Below are 22,061 nucleotides of genomic sequence, written 5' to 3'. Positions count from 1 at the left end.
GACCTCTCGCCCTCCTCCTCTCTCTCTCTCTCTCTCCACTAGCTGCAACCACATGTGGTCCTCAGGCCTGCTGCTTGGTGCTCTCCAGACATGTGGTTTGACTTAGCGCTGTGGAAAGGTTAAATAGGAAACTTGGGGAACCGAAAAAGAGCTGAGTCCTTTCGTATTATGAAATCTCACTAACTTCCTCGTGGGCCTATACGCTGTAAACCCTGCACATGTATATATGTCCTTATCGCCCTCTCGCGTCTTGGATCACGTCGCAGGTTTCCGCGGTGGTCGTACGGAGGCCAAGGCCAGCTTGAGCTTGGAGAGAGAGAGTTGAAGCCTATTTTCGGGACATGATGCAAGCCTTCTTATCTGTAACTATACATGAAGTGTTTGATGCTCAAGATTTCCTGGGGGATGACCCCCAGAACCCTCCGCTTAACCCTTTCACTACCACACTACAGAAGGTTAACCTTTCACTACCACACTACAGATGGTTAACCCTTTCACTACCACACTACAGATGGTTAACCGTCTGTAGTGTGGTAGTGAACGGGTTAACCTTCTGTCGTGTGGCAGTGAAAGGGTTAACCTTCTGTATTGTCACGGTGCAAGGGTTAACCCTTTGGTAGTGTAGTAGTGAAAGGGTTCAAGTGTACCAAACTTCAACCTAAACCAAGCCTACGCCTTTGAGTATAGTCACACAGTATTCCCCCAAGGGCACAGAAGCAGATTTCTCAATGTAGTTTGTTAAGACTCACATTACCATTGTAATCAGCTACAAGCCTACCAGCTAATGCCTAGTTGACCTCTACAGTTCCCATTTGTTCCCATCCTACTAGATACAAAACGATGGCACCATAAGAAATAGTTTTGACCCTTATCTAACCAAGCAAGTTTGAGTGCACACACACACACACACACACACACACACACACAACAGGACACCGTGGCTTGAAATGAAAAGAACAAACGGAATATAATTTAAGAAAGAAAAAAATCTTTATTGGTTAAAATAGCTTTTCACAGATAAGATAAATGAGTTTTTGTTTTGCTATCATGCACTTACACACTGTACAACAGTGGGTTCCCATGGAGCGGCTTTTTCTGACCATCTGAAACAAATGTACACTGACAGAAGTTGAGTGGATAGAGATGCCCTCGCCACGGGTTACCATGGAAATTTCCCTCAGTACATCTAAGATGGCTGCTACGGCTGCGACAACGTCAGTTTGAACCGCGTGGACAGTACGCACGAATCGGAGAGTTGGAAATGTTTGTCACATCCACCACGGGAATGTTCACCCAAACAATGCTGTTGCCATGGTAATTTGGGAGTCTTATACTCCGGACAAAGGCCAATTCCCATGTCAACATTAACAAACGTTTTTATTTCTATGGCAGCCATTTTAAGATGCACCAGCCAAATGGTCATTCTATGGACTTCAAGGTTGTTGTGTTACACCCTCCTTGTGGGAATGGAAGACTTTGATCATACTTGTATATAGCCCTTCAAGATAAAAAAAATACCGCTGGTCAAATGGAAGCACTGAGTGTGCTGTAGTGATTTCTGCCAGGTGTGTTGTAAAATAAATTAGTAACATGCATATCAGAGAACACTTGCCACTTTTTTTTTGCATCATATTACACCCCCTATCATCAAGATCTCAGTGCAAACGCCATCGTAGCTGAAAAACCCATGAAAACGCTCTGTTTTAGTACCAAAATACTATGATGCAAAATTGAAAAGAATAAAAATAACAAACAAACAAAAAAATAAAATAAACATGAAAATGTCCAAATTGAGATTCATTCTACTAGTTTGGTAGTTGTGGAGCTACATTGGCATATACCTTTTTTTAAAGTTTTTTTTCATTTATATTTTTTTATATATATTTGACTAAATATTAGTCCAGATCTATAAGCAGTCTTCTAAAAACTCACATTTTTTATTGTGACACAGTTAGCTTGATTTACAGTACTAAACATCTATCTTCTCAAGCAGCAATGATTACATTGAGTTTGAAAAACGAAACAAACAAACAAAATAATCATTCACTCTGAAAGGTAAAACACAAATAATCATTCTACTGCCATCCTCTACCACCCCCATGAAAAGAAAAATACAAATCATAAAGTTTCTAAAAAGAGAAAACTAAAATAATCCAAAATACAAATCCAGCTGACGCTTGTGGGACACAGATAAAAGCGCGGGGGGAATTATAATAACAAAAAGATTGCTGTGTATTGGTTGTACGGCACCATGACCCAATCCGCACCCCCCTCTCTACCGCCACCACCCAAAAGAAATACAAAACAAAAAAAGATAAAAAACACAAAATGAATTAACTGACACCACATAAATTCAAAGTTTATCAGGAAACGACAGTCCATGGTAATCGATAAAAGTTGAACTCTCTTACTTTGTCGAGAAGAAAAAAAAAAGTGACGTTTTGCTGGTGTTTTTTTTGTTATTTTTCCCACTATTGTCAATAAATATGCAGTTTTGGGTGTAAGTGAACTGACATTGTTTATATGGACAGGAGACCTTGGACAGTAGTCACATCTTCCTCTTATTGGTGGCTGCCATGACGACACCAACTAATAAATAAATAGTCATCAACACTGATATTGAGTACTTTCCTCACGACCCTGTGTTACAAATTAGACGCGGAGGCCTTAGGCAGAGGACAGATACTGTAAGAGGGAGAGACTATTGAACCAAGTGGTTATGTTGACATTAAGATGCTCTTTCGTCTCTGCAACAACACTGGAACTATTTAAAAGAGAAACAAACAAGGAAAAATAGAAGAAAATACATTACCTTCTTCCATCAATTGAACCGATTGACGATTGAAGTTATTAATTGTGTTATTATGCTGTGATCTGAGAGTTCCGATATACATGGAAATGGGAGACAGAACTTCGCAAGTAAATTCTGTATAATTTTCACAACAAGCACAAGCGTGACTTGGTGCAAAGGGTTGCCAGCAAGTATTTATCCAACTACTCTTCACGGCAGTGAACAGAGACGCATCTGTGATATCACTGAAGTCCAATACCTCTAATATGGAATGTTGTCGTGTGTGTATGTGTGTGTGTGTCTCTACATGTGTATGCTTGTGCATGTATTTATGGCTGGCAATGACAGAAACAAATGATTACCGAAACAAACACATTTGCCAGTGAGACCCTCGTCTCCTAAACTAAAACAACAAGGGGAAATTATTAAGGACTGGTTACTGTTAGGAACTTTGTACAACGTTCCCATACTTGTTGTTCCGTCTTGTTAAAGCTCGGTTAGCTCCACTAAAACTTTCCATAAACGTCAAACAATAAAAACATTGTGTAGTACCTCCAACAGTGTTAAGTAACATTTTGAATGTCAAGAGTCTCTAAGTCGAGGACAGTGATTGAAGTTAGCCCCCGCCTCTTCTGTGAGAACCTTTTCCCCCAAGTACTTCCTGGTTCTCGGGCCGTGGGCCACATAGCCTCACAGTCCCCATTGGTCAGGGGAAAGGTAGGCGACAGGAAGAGGGGGTGAGGGGAGGGGCTTAGACATCCAGATCGTCTGGCCGCGCCCTGCTGCTCATGCGACTGCTCGCTCGGCTGCACGGTCTGGGTTCCGCGAGCGCCAGCGGCTGCATCTCTTGTCCCGCCAGCACCGACACCGACGGCAGCTTCTTGAGCTCCTGTATGGTGGTGTCCGGGAAGTCAAAGGCCTGCGCGTGAGAGTTGGAGATTGTGCTGCCTCCGCCCGTCTGCCCGAGCCGGCTCTGCTCCGTCGAGTAGTTGGCCCAGTTCTGCTCGGTGGCTTGCTTGTTGTAATTACGGCACGAGCCGGTCCCGCGCTCACCGGTGGCCAGCTTGTAGCCCGGTGGGGACAGGGGCGAGAGCGGCGCGGTGGGGGAAGTGCAGCCGTTATAGTAGGCGTACTTGGTCGCGGACAGATCTTTGGGGGTGGGGCTCAGGGTGCTCGCTGCTCTGTGGAAAAGCATGGGCTGTTTCCCCTTGACGCGATCCTTGATCCTCTTGAAGAAGACGTAGAAGAGCTCAATGATGTTGAGGAGCAGGGAGACCAGCGACACCACCAGCATGAAGATGATGAACACGGTTTTCTCGGTGGGCCGAGACAAGAAGCAGTCCACCCTGTGGGGACAGGGAGACCTCTCGCAGGTGTAGACGGCCGCCAGGCTGAAGCCATAGATGTACCACTGGATCACCAGGAAGCCCACCTCGAACATGGACTTGAAGAAGATGCTGACGATGTAGGTCCTCAGCAGCGCTCCCTTCATCTTCACCTTGCCGTGCTCCTGCAGCCCGTGCTTCAGCTTCTTCATCTCGATCTTCTTCAGCGGGATGTCCACGTCGCCGCCGTCGGCCTGCACCGCCAGGAGAATCTCCGCCTTCCTGTTGAGCTTCTGCTCCTTCCTCATCAGGTAGAAGACGTGCGCCAGGTAGAGAAGGGTGGGCGTCGAGACAAAGATTATCTGCAGGACCCAGAAGCGCACATGCGAGATGGGGAAGGATTTGTCGTAGCAGACATTCTCACAGCCGGGCTGCTGCGTGTTGCACTTGAAGGCGGACTGCTCGTCGCCCCAGGCCGACTCCACCGCCGTGCCCAGGACCAGGATCCTGAAGATGAACAGGACCGAGAGCCACACCTTTCCTCCCGCTGTGGAGTAGGCCTGGACCTTGTCCAGCAGACGCCCCAGAGCACTCCAGTCACCCATCCTCCTCGCGGATCAGAGAGCCTTAGCTGGAGAGAGAGAGAGAGAGAGAGAGAGAGAGAGAGAGAGAGAGAGAGAGAGAGAGAGAGAGAGAGAGAGAGAGAGAGAGAGAGAGAAAGAGAGGGGGGGGGTTGGGGGGAGAAAAGGAAAATGTTTTAGGGTCACTTGAAAAAAGTCTTTGAAGTCTTTCATTGGTATCATGTGAAATAGATCAAAGGGGAAAGAAATTGGGAATTGGATAAATGTTAATGAAAAATGAAATGCTTCAGATCAGATCAAAAGGAATGGAAGGAAAATGGAACCAAAAACTTGACATGTTAGAACGGAGCGACGCCATGGGGCCAAGAAACAAGCGTTTTAAGAGAAACATATAGGGCGGGATTACATGAGTAACATGTCATATACAGTAGGATTACACAAATAACACATGATATACAGTGGGATTACACAAGTAACACGTCATATACAGTGGGATTACACAAGTAACACATCATATACAATGGGATTACACAAGTAACGCCTCGTATATAGTGGGATTACACAAGTGGTAACATGTCATATTCAGTGGTATTACACACATAACAAATCATATATGATTAGGGATGGGTACCTTTCACATTTGAACCGATACCGGTACCGGTACCTGTGAATCGATACCGGTACCCAACGGTACCTTTTTTCGGTACTTTAAAAAAAATAAAAAAAAATAAAAAAAAATATTTTTTATTAATTTTTTTTTTTTACTTTTTTTTTATTTTTGTTTTTATTTTTTAATTTTCATGTCAACGTTCACACGCACAATATATGCTCACCTAGGATTTGACTTGATTCAACAACAAAGCAGTCGGAGCAATGACAAGCCAAAAACTGTCGAAATTTAATTTACCTACCTCAGTCGTAAAAAAAATCCAAACTTCAAATAACTACAATTTCGACAGTTTTCGGCTTGTCATTGCTCCGACTGCTTTGTTGTTGAATCAAGTCAAATCCTAGGTAAGCATATATTGTGCGTGTGAACGTTGACATGAAAAGAAAAAAGTTAAAAAAAAAAAAAAGATCTGGCTGTATATTTTTTAATATTTTTTTTTATTTTTTTTTCGGTTTCTCACTTGATTCGATACTCGGTAGTACCGACGTGTTTCGGTTCGGTACCTCAAAAGTACCGAATTCGGTACCCATCCCTATATATGATGGTATTACACAAGTTAACGCCTCAAATATAGTGGGATTACACAAGTAACGTGTCGTATGCGGTGGGTTTACACGAGTAACGCATCATATGCGGTGGGATTACACAATAACTCGTCATATACAGTGGGATTAAACGAGTAACATGTCCTATTCAGTGGGATTACACAAGTAACACATCATATACGATGGGAGTACACAAGTAACACATCATATACGGTGGGATTACACAAATAACATGTCGTATGCAGTGGGTTTACAAGAGTAACGCATCGTATACGGTGGGAATACACATGTAACACATTATATATGGTGGGATTACACAAATAACACGCCATATATGGTGGGATTACATGAGTAATGAGCTGTATGCAGTGGGTTTACACAAGTAACGTGTCATGCCTCCTAATGAAAGCACCCTGTTGTTTCCGCTCTATGCTATTCTCAGTTACGCAATGTGACATAAATCGGTCTCAGCATTTGAGGAGACAGTGCCACAGCCAGATCTTTCATGATGCAGAAAGCACACACTTAACACAATTCCAGGAAGAGAGAGGGAAATAAAGGGATTCGGGTCAAACATCAGTTCGATCGCATCTAGAAACGTCCATGTTTCTAAAGATGGGCCTTTTTTTTTGTATCAAGACTATTGAAGGAAAAGGGTCTTTCGCTGGTTTATGTTTCCTACTAATGAACACTTTTAAGAAAAAAAATATTCTCGCTCGTTCGCAAAGCTGCTGAGGTAATACTTCTGACGGTGAGGTAAGTGAAAGGAGGCATGAGAGGTTTCTGGAGAAACACCGACGCACACAAACATTTAGACTCCCTTTCATCAGCGCGACCATAAAACCCTGCTCCCAAGAGCTGGTTTCCATCAGGCTATTGTTTGTTAACTACGCCAATAAACGCAGAAGAATGCAGAAATAAAGGATGTGGAGGGTGGAATTAAAGATATCAAATGTGGGTGTTTCGCTGTGTTCTTGGTGGAGGACGACGGGCTCTGGCTTTCTTTCTGCGGGGCGCTAGGATGTCTCGAGAAGAGAGCCGCTCCCTCTGCGCACAGCAAGCCATCCCGCTGTCACTTAGCACGGTAAGTGGGCTCTCCCTGTATACACTCTGGATTATATTTTAAGATTTCCAAACGTGAGATTTAAGTGCACGCTAGACCAAACATGTTCGAGGAGGAGCGTGTAGCCCCCACGCCCCCCCCCCCCCCCCCCTCCCCCTGGATAATGAGAAGCCTGTGTGTTTTGCTCTTCCTAAAAAACGCAGATGTGCAGCTGAGACGGGGCCAAAGGAGGACACCTACTGCGCTGGTTCTGAAAGTGGGGACCGTCCGGGGGTCCTTCACAAGGGTTCCTGAGGGTCCCCGGGCAATTTACAATAAATACTGTATCCACTACTAGATAATGTTTAACCCTTTCACTGCCACTACAAAAGGTTAACCCGTTACTATTTACTACTAGGTTAACCGTCGGTAGTGTGATAGTAAAGGGTTAACCTTCTGCAGTGTGGCAGTGAAAGGGTTAACCTGCTGTTGTGTGGCAGTGAAAGGGTTAACCGTTTGGCAGTGAAAGGGTTAAGAGAGTGACAATTCTGATCATTGGTTCCACTCTCTTCTCTGTTGTCTCTCCCCACCTACTGTATTAGACAGTTATGGAATTCTGGGATAATAAATGGTCAATTAGATAATCATATCTAAGAAAAGCTATCTTCTCAGGTGTGTGTGGGGGGGGTCTCTGTGACAGTATCTTATGAAATGGCGGTCTGTGGCCTATTATTACGTATCAATTTGGGGGTCCTTGACATAAAGCTGGAGAACCACTGACCTACTATGCTAACTATAATACGGGTCTCTGCTGTCACCTCCATATGTACAAGGTATCAGGTCGTTGTCAGTGAGCACAGATGGTCTTTAACCTCCATCACCCCTTTAAAATACTCAATACTTTCATTTTCTAGATACTGAAGAAAAGGGGGAACTATCAGGAACCATATATTCCAACTTTCCTTCAACCCCCCCCCCCCCCCCCCCCCCCCACTCCAAAGTATTTCTCCTCTGCACACCACTTAGACTTAGAGCAAAGACAAGGCAACGGATGGCGTGTGGACAGATGGCTGCAGATACAAGGGCAGACAAAGAGGACGTAAGAACCTCTCCATCTGCGGGTGGGGGGGGGGGGCGCGGGGGTCGCCCGATCCCACGTGGCGGGGTAGCGGTACCAGAGAGTTGCGGGGAGACCCAACCAGATTTATTAAATCAACCTCAACCTTTTGCTCTCCTGTTTTTAAAACCTCCCAGGTTTTAAAGATTGGGTTGCAACAAGAAAGCCTCTAAGTCCACGCCATGTGATTTTCACCCCCAATTGAGTGGAATTAGAATTAGAATTAGAATTTGAATCTCTTCATTGCCATGTAAATTTTTTTTATATACCAGGAAGTTCCCCCTCTGCGTTTAACCCACCCTAACTGTGTAGGAGCAGTGGGGCAGCCGCTGTCCGGCGCCCAGGGGAGACCGACTCCAGTTGTAACGCCAGTGCCTCGGTCAAGGACAATGGCAGGAGTGTGTAGCGTGGTGGTAGATGTGTGTAGCGTGGGATGTTCGCAAGAGCTAAATCTGGTCGAGATCTTGTGGCGTTGCATCCGTGCTTTGGTGGTTTCTAGAGGAGCCACGGAGCAGGGCCTCCCCTCCGGTCAAAACCAGACCCTGAAACCAGGTCTGGAAGAAGCTAACTTACAAACAAACTTGTATTAAAAAAGTAGTTGTTGGGTTCATATCGGAAGCGTTTTCCAAAATCATCAAAGGTCATCTTTGTTACATTGACTTGTAATGGAGAATAAAGACAGTTCAAGTGTCAAGATGTTAGATTCAACACATTATCCCGCTCAGAGCGTGCATACCAGCAACCCCTTTCTCACTCCGCTATACACAGTGGCCTTGACTGTTTCCCAGAGATGACATACCCTCACAGGTGCAGAAACGTAAAAAGCAGATACCATGATATCACAAAATAAATAAAGGTCTAGCTATAATCCACAGAGTTCACCGTCAACCTCCCTTGACTCACACACAGGATTAGCGTTGGACATTTGTCCGAACCGGAGTTCAAGCCCAGATCAAAACCCTCTGATATCAGCACACTGGGCCCGGGCACTGTCCCAGATTCAGGACGGGCAGATAAACAGGTTTCATGAGACGTAAGTAAGAGAGAAGCAGCAGTCAAGTCTGCATGGTACAAAAACAAACTAACCAGTAGCATGTGCTTCACTTATCCCATAATAAACTACACATGCTGCATCTTATGCCTATAGGCTGTGTTGACTATTCCCTTCTAATATAAATCACCTCCCCTTTGCCCCCCGTCCCCATGTGTAAACTGATCGACGATCAAAGGCAGAAAACAAGGGGACATTGATCCGCGATTGATCTAAAACTTGATAAACGTGACCCCGAATTTGGACATGCGTGATGTTACAGAATGTCCCGCCAGTTTCTAGTTGACCGAGCCAGTGGCCCTGTTTCCCTGGACCCCTGGGGGGGGGGCTGAACTGAGGCGGTCCCGTGACAATAGGAATCAGGATCCCCCGAGACAATAACACAAGGCTTTAGGTTTATGTTCATGGTCGCTAACATGAACTCAAGAAATTGCCTTGAAATCCCCCATGGTTATGAATGAAAATAAAAGACAAATGAAGAAAAATAACTAGAGAAGAAAAATAACTATAGAGAAGAAGAAGAAAACTCTCAAGCGTTAGGGGTCTGAGTATATTGGAGATAGGCCTATATTGATATGCCCGCCACGTTTGATTTATCATGTTCACAGGAACCTTGTTTGCAGTGGTGGTGAGAGTTGTTAAATGTCAAATCATTATACCCTTCCTTCCACGCCAGAGCTTTTAAAGGGCTTGAGGGCTAAGAAGAAGAATGAAGGCACCATGGGAAGAAGAAGAGCCTTTGGTCTCACAGACTGTCTCGTGTTGTACCAAAAAGTAACACAACTTCAGCATATTATGTATTAAAAATGGACCAGATAAGACTAAGGTTAAAAAAAAATTATTAAAAAAATATATATATATATATTATATTGCCTATGATTTAAAGGCGCTCAATCAACCCCCGTTTAATCAGTGAAGCGAAAATAAGAATTCCATTGATATACAGTACGAACCGGCGGGTTAAACGTGCGCATCTACAATATCTTTCTTTTTTTTGTTTCTCTCCCTCTATCGTCCATCACATGTTGTCAGTATAGACCTTTTCTTAAACCACTGATAACAGACATCTGACTGAAAGATCGTTAAAATTGGAGAAAGGAGGGGGGGGGGGGGTAAACTCAGAAGACACCGATTTAACCGTTTTTTCCTACGACGGTTTCTTTTAAAGTGGCGTGACCGTGGTGGTGTGACTAAAAACAATTAATACGATAATGAAGTCAGTCCTGACTAGGAAACGAGTACATGTTCATCCGCGCAACGCAAGTCACACGGCGTCCTGCAGGGACTTTTAATAAGCAGCAGCAGGAAAGTTTGCAGAACAATTTTAGAAAAGTGGGTGAAAAACGTTTTTATACACAAATACGGGTTATACAAAAAAAAAACGGTTACATTTGAGTTTATAGCTTACCTGGAAAGTGACCGAGAAGAAGGAAGAAGTGTGAGAGAGACAGACCAAAGGGACTGCTTGACTGGGCTTTTCTGGAAATCCAAGTTTGGGACCACGGGGAGAAACTGAGACCAACTTGTCAAACTTTCCTCGCTTATAACAGGAGGGAGGGGGGGGGGGGGGGGGGAGAAAAGTTTGGAGTCACCTGATACGTCAAAGAGTTTAGACCTCCTTGTGTCGGGTCTCTGTACTGTCTGTAAGCGGAATACATTACGGCTAATTGTCTTAGAAAACATTGATATAGAATGTACAAACCACTATGATGCAAATATATCCCATTTGCAAAATAAATTGGATAAGTGTTATAAAGGGCATTGGAATCCCTAGCAAACGGGTTTCCACCCCCTGACAGAATTGCTTATGTTATGGGCCTAAATGATTTCAGGTGAAATAATATTTTTAATATCCTGGGGGGGAAAAAATTACAATTTATGTGATAATAGACGTTTCTTTTATTTGTGTTATGATATGCTTACATACATAATAATAGGCTATTGAACGTTTTAAGTTTAAACAACAGCCCAATGAGATTATGGTGTTTCACATCTATTATTTAAGCCTTTTCTTAATTTGTCTGGTCCTATTTTGCCAAATGTTATGTGAAATATGAATGATAACGTGATACTAGGTCGCAGACTCGCAGGCCTCTTCTACCTATTGGTAAACCACTCAGGAAGGATTCCGCTATGGTTGGGTGGCCATCAACAAGCAAATGGCGCCACCCAGTGCTGAAAATAGAGCAGATCACCCACACTAACTTACCTTGGGCTACTGTAAAAATGCTTTAGATTAAGTGGAAAGTAACTAAGTAGGCTCCTTTTTCTACTTAGTGTTGCACTTAAGTATACATTTAAAGTATTTAATTTACTTAATTATTTGCATTTTAGAGGAATTTAGAGGCCAACTTTGACTCCACTACATTTCAAAGCAAATATCCTACAAAGGGTTTTGCTTATAACACATGAAATAAATTCAGAACAGTTATATCCTTCTTTGAGAAATGAAAGGAAAGGACATGAATGGAATGGAAAGGAAAGGAAAGGAAGATGAATGAATGAAAACTGGAAATTAGATTAAATGAAAGGAAAGGAAAGCAAATGAAAGGAACGTACATGAAAGGAAAGGAAGATGAATGAATGAATGAAAACTTTATTTAACAGATTGCAAAATGAGTGCAATACAGTACGGCTCAATACACACAATTGTTAAGGGGATGCAGACCAGAGAAAGACGTTTGTCTTTTTTACATCAGGGTCCCCCATTTTCAATTCATAATGTATCACAAAAGATACAGGAAAGGACATGAACGGAAGGGACAGGAAACTATTTAGGCTATATTTAGATATTATATAGTCCACCAGGAATCTACCCAAGGTATTTAACCAATTCTAACTACTTAGGAGCAGTGTGCACAGTCCAATGCCCAGGCAACAACTCCAGTTCTAATGTCAGCTACCGTTATTAATGGACATGGTAGGAGTATGTAACTAGCATGAATATCTTTTATGGCCAGCCAACTTTAAAGGTAGAATCTGTAATGCAGTAAAACTCATCAGCAGTCATTACTGGAACACCAACTTTAAAGAGTTAATGTACTGAAATATGAGGGCATGGTATTAAACAACTTGTATACCTTTGATGTTTGATTAGGTCTACATAATTAAGTTCTTTTAAAACACAAATCCACTCTTCTGGTCTGATATCCTGGCCCTTTTCACACTGAGAAATTATATTTCACACTATAGACATTGTCTATCTCTATGCTGAAGCCTAAAATACACTTACCCTAACCATGACATTTAGTCTAAAAGACACTTATCTTAACCATGTAAATTTAGTCTAAAAGACACTTATCTTAACCATGTAATTTAGCCTAAAAGCAATTTGCCAAAGAAATCCACTGAAGATGTCACAGCCCTTCCTCTGCAGACCACCTCATCCCATCTGGACAAGAGGCAGAGGATATGGGAGGATGCTGCGTTCAATACCAAAAACAATTAATTAAAGTCCAGATTCAGAGATTTGTTTCTAAACACATTATACATGTTAGAAATAGTTGCTGAAAACATGTGAAAAGGCTGAACTATGTAGTACTGAATTGTGGAGTTAGAACATTAAGGATTATTTGGGCCTGCAATCATGTCTTGATGATACACTGGAACACTGGAACCATAACTCCTTCCTTAACACTATATAAAAAGTAGACTACATTAGCATGGTTCTCCCAGAGTTGATAGTAGCTCAAGCCCAATTAATTAGCAGCATACTTCAGGAGATGAAGTTAAATAAAAACACAGGCTAGGGTGGCCTAACATAGTTTGCTAGTAAGCCAATTAGTCAAGCTTTCTAACTTTTTTTTATCTTGATAGATTTGGTCATTTATAGCAAAAAAAAATATTGCGATTGAATGGGAAAATAAAATGGCACTTGAGCTGAAAGGGAGCTGTCAATCAAGTGTGATCTGACCATGCCCCCACAATCCTGAGACATAGTCTGAGCAGCCAGATGAGCTTTTTGAGCTGTGTTTTATAATAGTTATTAATGTTTAAATCATTCCGATTTGGCTGAGTGGTTAACAACACATTTTTCTGTGGTGTGACAAACTCAGAACACACATTTTATTTTCACGTTACCCGGACTTTAACACATTGTGCGCCAAAAACGTCGTACAGCGTTATTGCCCGCCATGCGTTGAACGCCAACAACGCTGTAAGCCATTTTTGAAATCAATATAAAAAATGTTCACCATGGCATTCATAATTCATCCAGCCAACCTCCGGTGCTGCAGCGGGACCCTGAATGAGAGTGCAACGCCTCAATACCGCCGCCTGGTGGATGGTCGGGCGAGTTACACTCTCAAAACCGGAAGTTGTGATCGGTGCGTCGAGGAAATTCCTCCGGCAGTAATATCTTGCTACGTGGGTCCAGACTACAGATTATTTTGAAAATCCTGTGGCAAGTCTCATTTCCTCCCAAGCGCAGCTCCAGCCATAATATCTATGGCTCCGGCAGCTAACAACGTTCGGTTCATATCGATACTCTTATTTTGAAAAAGTCTCATTTCCTCTCAAGCGCAGCTCCGGCAGCCCAACAACAACAGCGTGCTATGTTATGTTAGAGTGCGCATTTTGCGACCAGGAAATAAGTCCCTGCCTGTTTTTTCCCACAACGCTTCCAATGCATCTTACATGCTTTGCATCCTCACCAAAACTAACTAGTTAGCTGCTACAGGTAACTAAACTAAGCTAACCCGGCTCAGAGGCAGAGAAAACAGTGAGGAAAGGGAGGGGGCGGGGGAGCCTCAGCCTCTCTCTGTCCCTCTCTCTACGTCAATGATTTTAAGTAGGTGAGGTCAAAGGAGTTTGATAGTATTTACTGAGGATGGCCAGATGTTGATATTTAAACATAACAAATATAATACATAATAAATGTATACATGATCATGCAACATAAAATAAATTAGGAACTGTTTGGGAGAGGGAGGTAGGGAGGGGTTTTAGGTTGTGTGTTATGAGTTCCAAAAAAATTAAACTTAGTTATTTGAAGTTTAAAGCTCAATATATCAAAAACGTGGCACTTTACAGTGAACAGGAGGTCTATTTGTATTAAAAACAATAGATTGTTTTTCATTTAAATGTCTGGAAGAGCTAAATAATTTTTTTTCAAATTATATTTTCATTACCTTTTTTGAGTTGATCTAAATGTTACTGATTGTGTTAAATGGGCTTATGATATCATCTCATATCGATTGCTGGTACCTGCATCGTATCGCATCGTGGCAGACTTTGTGATATCAGCAAATATCGTATTGTTGTCCAAAGAATCGATATTGTATCGTATCAGCTATGTGAGACTGTTGTTCATTGACTACAGCTCAGCGTTCAACACCATAGTCCCCACCAGACTGGTGGACAAGCTGATTGAGCTGGGTCTGAGCTCCGCTCTGAGCGCCTGGATACTGGACTTTCTGAGCGAAAGGCCCCAGGCGGTCAGGGTGGGGGGTCAGACATCCAACACCATCACCCTGAGCATCGGGTCCCCCCAGGGCTGTGTTCTGAGCCCCCTGCTGTACTCACTATACACACATGACTGTGTGGCCAAGTTCAGCTCCAACTCCATAGTGAAGTTTGCGGACGACACAGTGGTGGTGGGGCTGATCTCGGACAACAACGAGAAGGCCTACCGGGAAGAGGTTGAGGTACTGGAACGCTGGTGCCAGGACAACAGCCTGCTCCTGAACATTGGTAAAACCAAGGAGCTGATCGTGGATTTTAGGAGGAGACAGCAGGAGACACACACACCACTGAGGATAAACAGGGGGCTACCATGGACAGGGTGAGCAGCTTCAAGTACCTGGGGGTCCACATCTCAGAGGATCTGACATGGACAACACACATAGACTCAGTCGTAAAAAAGGCGAAGCAGCGCCTCTACCACCTGAGACAGTTAAGGAAGTTCAGAGTATCTGGGAAGATACTCCAGTCCTTCTACTCCGGAGCTGTAGAGAGCATCTTGACTGGAAACATCACTGCCTGGTATGGCAACAGCACGGCACACAGGACAAGAAGGCCCTACAGAGAGTGGTGCGCTCAGCCGAGCGTACCACGGGTATTGCACTACCAACCCTGCAGGTCCTATACAACAAGAGGTGCAAATCCAGAGCCTGCAGGATAATGAAAGACCCTCACCACCCGAACAACAGCCTGTTCATGCTGCTGCGGTCAGGCAAACACCTGCGAACACCAGTAACTAGGACAGAGACTTCGGCTCAGCTTCTTCCCCCAGGCCATCAAAGCCTTGAACACTGAACTCTCCACGCACAAGCACACATGAGCACACACACAACACACACACTGTACACGCTCACACACTAGCAGCCACTTTAACATGAGCACACACACACTCATGCTGCACACGCTCACACTTATGGACACTTTACAGAAGGAAAGGTCACTTTAAGAATAGTATAGTAGAGCTTGAGATTGTATAATATAGCATTGTATAGCAGTGTACAGAAAGACCCAGTGCCTCATCCGTAGCTAACAGTGTATTGCACTACCACAGGACCTAGCATGTCCTACCATGCTCTGTAAATAACTCATGTACAGATACCGATATGCCCTACTTTGTTTACTTGTTTATTGCGCAATGTCGTTCTATTGGTTGGATTCTTATTATATATTACTATTGTATTATGCACATCGTTGCGGGCAAGACCCCCCACATTTCACTGTATACCGTGACAAATAAAACTCTTGTATCTTGTATCGTGATGAAACTGGTGATTCCCACCCCTGGACATCCAACACCAAATCCCATAATTCCTTACACGTAACGTGTCTGGCTGTGTGACGTCAACTTGTCAGCATGAAAATGACAGCCAAACATGGCACTGTCTGCAACTAAATAACACAAATACAAATATATACAAATATAACCCATTTTATACTTGTGCTACAAGATTTTGGCCTGTGCTACAAAACTATCAACCTCTGTAGCACCAGTGCTATGTGCAAAAAAAGTTAACGTACAGCCCTACAGACATGATGTGACCCATGTACTGCATATTTTATACTGAGGAAGAAAAACGGAGCAGGATTGGTAAACAGGAGTGGGATGGGAGTGGGATTCTATAAAAGTTTGGCTCAGGATTGGGACGGGATTGGGATCAATCCTCTGTGGGAGTAGGAGGGAGTGGGATTTTTTCGAAACTCTCACTTGGGATTGGGATGGGATGGGATTATTTCTGTGGGAGTGGGAAGGAGCGGGAGTCAAAATCCACTCACATGTCAGCCTCTAGTCCAGACAAACACTGGCGTGCACATGGATCGCCTCCATAACGCAAGAATCAATATGATTTCGGCATTTATTGCGCCATACAAACCGGAAATGGATCTAGGAGATCGGCGTCAAATAAGTGGGATCTTTTACCTCCAGTGTTAACAGAACACGCTTTGGGGCAACAATAATGTGGTCAAGAGGTATGGATTCTCTATTGTGCCCGAACTGGCTTGACTTCTTTATTCACATAATAGATGTACAGAGCTCTGCTCTCTTTGAGAGCCGTTGGAGTAGAGAAAGAAATGAGAGGGGGCGACCTCTTATATAGTTCCCTCTACGGTAGAATACTCCGGTAGCTACGCCTAGAGCGCCCTCCAGTGGAGACAGATATATATATATATATGCATAGGTAACCTGTTACAGGTGCAAACAGTCATATACACAGTTAGACAGTCACTAACATCCCCACACAGAGTCCCTTAATTCAACACCCCCACTTGTTGGTGGACTGACTGACTTCTTGGAAAGACCTTTCTTTTAGTAACAAAGAGATAACATATATATATGTAAACCCAAAAACATTTTACAAAGGAAATAATATAATCACAAAAGTATCAGCAGAACATAGCATTCAATATCTTCACATTAAATATGGTCCTTGTAAACTACATCAGTTTTATTGAGAATGGGTACCTTCACCATACCTATTACCCTTTGTCCATTGGATAGTAAATCGGTGTCATTCTTTCTTATCCGATGAGGGGACATTATTTTTTGATGACATGTTTACATCTATATTGACACCTCGGGTTCCTGATAACCAAAGTGGTTCCCTGTTACCTTTATGAACAAGTTTCCATATATACACAATATCTATCATTTTAAATGGTTTAGAAAGAACGCCCATTCTACAAGAATACTATATTTGGTAGAGAGGATACAATTCAGTTACCTACTACATCCTGGACAATGTAGTAATAACCTTATCTCCATCACTTCGAACAGTGGGTGTTGTGTTTCTATTTTTACACACCATGTTCTGGAGTCCAGTTCTGTCTCCTCTGTCTGTGCCTCGTCCTCACGAGTTGTCTTTGTGGCAAACTTTACTAGCATGTGTTTCTGTACTGTCCCTTTACCGGGATGATACACTAGGAGAGCAGGACTCCCTCTGGACTCCCTCTGCAGGACACGAGCATTTCCCAGTTATCGATCGCCATCTGGTAGATCGATATGTCCATTGGCTGATGATATATCCCCTTACTGCATAGTGAAATCCGCGATCCAAAACGTATTCCGTGCAACAGGCAATAGCGATCGTTTCAGGTGAGTAGAAAACTACATTGGAAATCCAGAAAAAAAAGACAGCTTCTGCCACAGGGAACACTGCATTATCGAGATAGCGCCCCTAAGAGGATCTGGCCGGTAATGCACTTTGTCGAATTCAAAGAGTAGGGTACATCTGCAGTGCCGCTTGGCGACCTTGAATAGGTTATTAAAATGGAATAAAAGCCAAAACAACCTTGCCACGGATATATCCGTCCTCGGTCCTTTAACACTTTCAGTGCCCAGTAGGGGGCGCACATTTAGTGTTTGAATGCCCACCATCCGCTTCAATGTTAACGCTAATATCACCTAATCTATGTTTTAAATTATGGCTATGTGTCTAATCTGCCCGTCTCCCATCAATGACTCATTTTCCAGTCAACACTGTCGAAGCGGATTGTTTTTTTATCGGTTAATTTCCGTTTTATAGCATTTTGAAAAGCCCTCGTTTTCAAGAGAAAAAAAATAATCCCTGATAAACGCTGATGTACTGTAATATTCTAGAACGTTGTCATTTTTCGGCCTATTTATGAATCGTTTTCAAATAAACGCTAGATTATCGATAGTATATGTGTACGTATGCACGCTGGTGCCGCAAGCTGTAAATCGATTCTCTTATTTCCTGATCACTCGCACAGTCAAAACAGCCATATCACATATAGGGGGAAAGGTCTGATTATCCTAAGACTGGTCAAATAGATTCCTTACCTGAGATCAGATGGTATCCAAATGGATTATTCCAATTCCTGATCGCCATTCCAAAAATCTATCCTTTTATTGATCCAATGCTACGTACTGTAAAGACATATTACACGCTGTCCTGAGGGTCCAGAGTGAATCTGATCGGCTCCGGTTACATGCGTGAGAAGAAAAATGTGGATTCCGGATAATTTTTTCTCATCGATTTTCATTGAGTCCAATCCAAAAGGGTGCATTACCATCTGGGAGACGATAGGGGGCGCTTTTTTCACATCTGAGCGCCTGGTGGGGCAGGCTTACCAACGGTAGACTCGGTTGATGGAATATGAATTCAGATCGCAAAAAAAAAAAAAAAAAACGAATATTCTCGAGATGGGCATTCAACCCGCGGGCTGATAACCCGAGAAATCTCGTTATGGGCATTCAATGTGTTAAGCATGGATTCGAAAGACGGATATATCCGTGCTTGGGCGGGATTGTGTTAAGTGTGAGGATTGGTTCATTCCCCGCCACACGCTTCTTGGGGTGCTGTGATGATTGGTCCATTGCCTAACGCACACTTCTAGGTCAAGTATCAATTACCATCACGCACCTGATGTGTTCTAATCAGCGCTCCAGGGGCTTCATATGCTCGAACCTTCTGTCATTCGATGTCGGGTCGTTTTGAGTATTACTGCTTTGAATACTTCTGTTTCTGCCTGTTGTTCCCCGTTGCTGTGCCTCGTCTACTCTCCCTCCAGGACATCTGTGGATTGCCGCTGGTGAAGACCTTGTCCCCCGTTTTGAGCTGCGCCTCATTTACCCGCTTTACTCTTGCGCTTTGGTGAGTTTGAACCAAACCCTTTTTTGGACGATTCTGTTTTGTGTGTTTTGAAGAACACTGAAGAGTTCTATTTTTGCTTACACTTGACTCAGCTAAGTTGTGTGTTAAAGGAGACACTGAAGATTATCATTTGCTTGCACTGGACTCAGCTGGGGTGTGTGTTTAGAAGAGACACAGAAGTTATCGTTTTTGTTTTGCACTGACCCTCAGCTAAATTGTGTGTTGTGATGAACACTGAAGATATCGTTTTGTTTGTTCTGGACTCAGCTAAGGGAGGAGGAGACCGCACTGCCTCTGTGTGATGTGGACTGTTATTTACCTCTCTCTCTCTCTCTCTCTCTTTCCCACCTCGAGTTGAAGCTGGGAGTATCTGCAGAGCCGCTTCAGCGTCAATACCGTTTCCCCACCTCGAACACCAAGAGGATCTGCAGAGCCGCAGATAACTCTGCTGAAGGCAGTCTCCCTTTGTTTCAAGATTGTTACTTGCTCCTTTTTGGCTAACTCTGAACTACCTGTCTGTGCCGTGCGTTTGAGGTCGGTTTCAAACCCTAACAGTTAAGCATGGATTCGAAACACGGATATATACGTTGTTGGGCGGGATTGTGTTAAAGCACTGATGTTCAGGATCTAGTAATCTTGAAAAGTAATACAAATAAATAAATGTTTGTGATGTGTAGAAACTAGAAAGGAATATTTTTACATAGTAAATTATTAAATATTTTGCAATGAAGCACCATGTGAATATGATGAATACACACACATCTGAATGATTTCTTTATGTCCATGTAAATCACAAACAGGCAAGAGATAAAAACAAGTCAGACGTTCAGAGCCTTGTCAGTCGTATACAGGCTCAGATGCGGTGTGTGCTGTATACTCCCCCCTTATTAAGTATTCTTCTAATCACCTGACCTTATTTCTCTGAGTCTATAGACATTATGGTCTTGTTGATCATGAAAACATACATGCAGCACAAACGCTACTTTTATAGATCATAAAACATATTCAGACCCACCAGGATTTTGTGGTTATTGCAAGCCAAAATACTTTGATTTTGTGGGTGTCTTTTCTCGAAAATTGCAATGCAATTTGCAACGTTTTCTGTGTTATTGCAGGAAAATTGCAAGTCCATGATAAGAAATGTGCGATTTTTATTTAGGCTACATATATTTTCAGATTGACAAAGAATTGACCCTGGAGAGAAGTGGCAGTTGTGATTGGAGGATCAAGAAAAGAGGGCGCATTGCATTGTGTTGCAGTTCAGCTGTTGCATACTTTGGATTTATGGTACTTCTGTGTTGAAATGCAAAAGTAGAATCCCCCCCCAAATGTGCAAACGTAACCCAACTAAATTTCAAATGTTACCTCCAGGCGTAGGGTCTTCTTGATATGACAGAGCTTATTCTGGGGCGTGAAATGGAACAGTAGAGGGAAGGAGGAGTGGGGCGGGACGATGCCGTTGTTCTGGGACACCATCATTTCATTTACCAGCTCCTCCAGGCCGGTCAGCTTCCAGGCCGCCGCTAGAGCCGTCTTGTTCAATAACGTCACACTAAGTCGTTGATCCACCACGTCTGGCCAAGGGATGTTTTCTGGTTCCCTGGGTGGCGGAGGTTATATGGCCAGAGCATGGGCCAGGACCTGCGACCTTGTCAGCGGAAATCCATAACTGGCAGAGTACAAGCAGTACTCCACCAGGGAACTCTCATCTGCAGGGGGTCAGATAGGCGCTCCGGCTGAGTCGGTCATTCAGGCTGGACCCCGAACACTGTGGCTGCTTGCCTCGCACTACACCTGCCTGCTCTGACCTCTGCGATGGCCTGATCCATGCCCTCCGGGGTCTACTCATGTACCTTCCTCTCCCTCTTCCGCATTTGGTGGATATTAGGCATCTGCAAACACACAAAAATACTTTAAACAAGAAAGTAAAATAATATGAACTTTATTATTATTGTATGACTGACGACTTATTTTATGAAACCAAAATGATTATGCTGAAATATTACCAGACATGCAAACACACACACACACACACACACAACCTTACCTTCACCCAGTTGAGCATGGCAGCCTCACACACACTCCTCCATTCACCTGTAGAGAAAGAAAGAAACAAGCACATACAAACCTGTCTGTCTGTCTGCTGTGCTGTCCCTGACTGACTCTGGACTGACTGTCTGTCTGTCTATGCTTCAGATTTGTTTTATATACAGAGAGGGAGAGAGAGAGAGAGAGAACACAATTTGTAAAAATTATTATCTATCTCTATGGATGCCCATAACTTGTTACTCTTAACACATTGACGGCCACAGGGATTAGACGGGCCCACTCTATAAGGCCAGCTTATCATAACACGGTTTAACTATGCGTGAGGGTGTTTGTAGAGCTAAATCTATATTTTAAATTATTGCTATGTGTCCATTATCATTGTCAATTGACAATAAACCTTCCCTTCAATATGCCTTTTTTTTCATCAATACGTTCCCATTTTATAGCGTGATGAATATGAGCATTATATGGGATTGGTCTGGTATAATTTGTGCAAAACGAGTTACAGGGCGCTAAGCTAATAATGTTAAATCGATTGCCGTTTCGGCCATACACAAGCTAGAGTTAAAAATCTAAATGCATATGATCGGTATCATGTTCCACCATGAATGCATGAAAGGGGGCGGGGGACGTCGTTTCTGATTATTGATTACCAATAACAGCATTCGTTATTGTAGCATCATACACTGATCGGCTGGTTGGCTATGATAACAAGGCCTGATCATCATGAAATCTACGTGAAATCGTTCTTACCTGTGGCCGGTTGGATCCCAAAAAGGATTTCCCAGTTATTGATCGCCATCTGGTAGATCGATAT

At 43.2% G+C, this 22,061-nt stretch overlaps 1 protein-coding gene across 1 annotated transcript; it reads right to left on the bottom strand.

The window, feature by feature from the left end:
* Positions 1 to 966: 966 nt before the first annotated feature.
* gja1b (gap junction protein alpha 1b) lies at positions 967 to 10,654 on the bottom strand. The gene is made up of 2 exons (XM_084314953.1): positions 10,531 to 10,654; positions 967 to 4,747 (listed from the first exon to the last, which is right to left on the bottom strand). Exon 2 carries the CDS (start codon positions 4,719 to 4,721, stop codon positions 3,543 to 3,545), a length of 1,179 nt encoding a protein of 392 aa, XP_084171079.1. The 5' UTR covers positions 4,722 to 4,747; positions 10,531 to 10,654; the 3' UTR covers positions 967 to 3,542.
* Between the last annotated feature and the right edge of the window lie 11,407 nt (positions 10,655 to 22,061).

The sequence above is a fragment of the Notolepis coatsorum genome (assembly GCF_963971535.1).
Source record: "Notolepis coatsorum genome assembly, chromosome: 5".
NCBI lineage: Eukaryota > Metazoa > Chordata > Actinopteri > Aulopiformes > Paralepididae > Notolepis > Notolepis coatsorum.
Note: the sequence above shows the minus strand (reverse complement) of the source record. Positions and strands in the feature narration are given on the sequence as shown.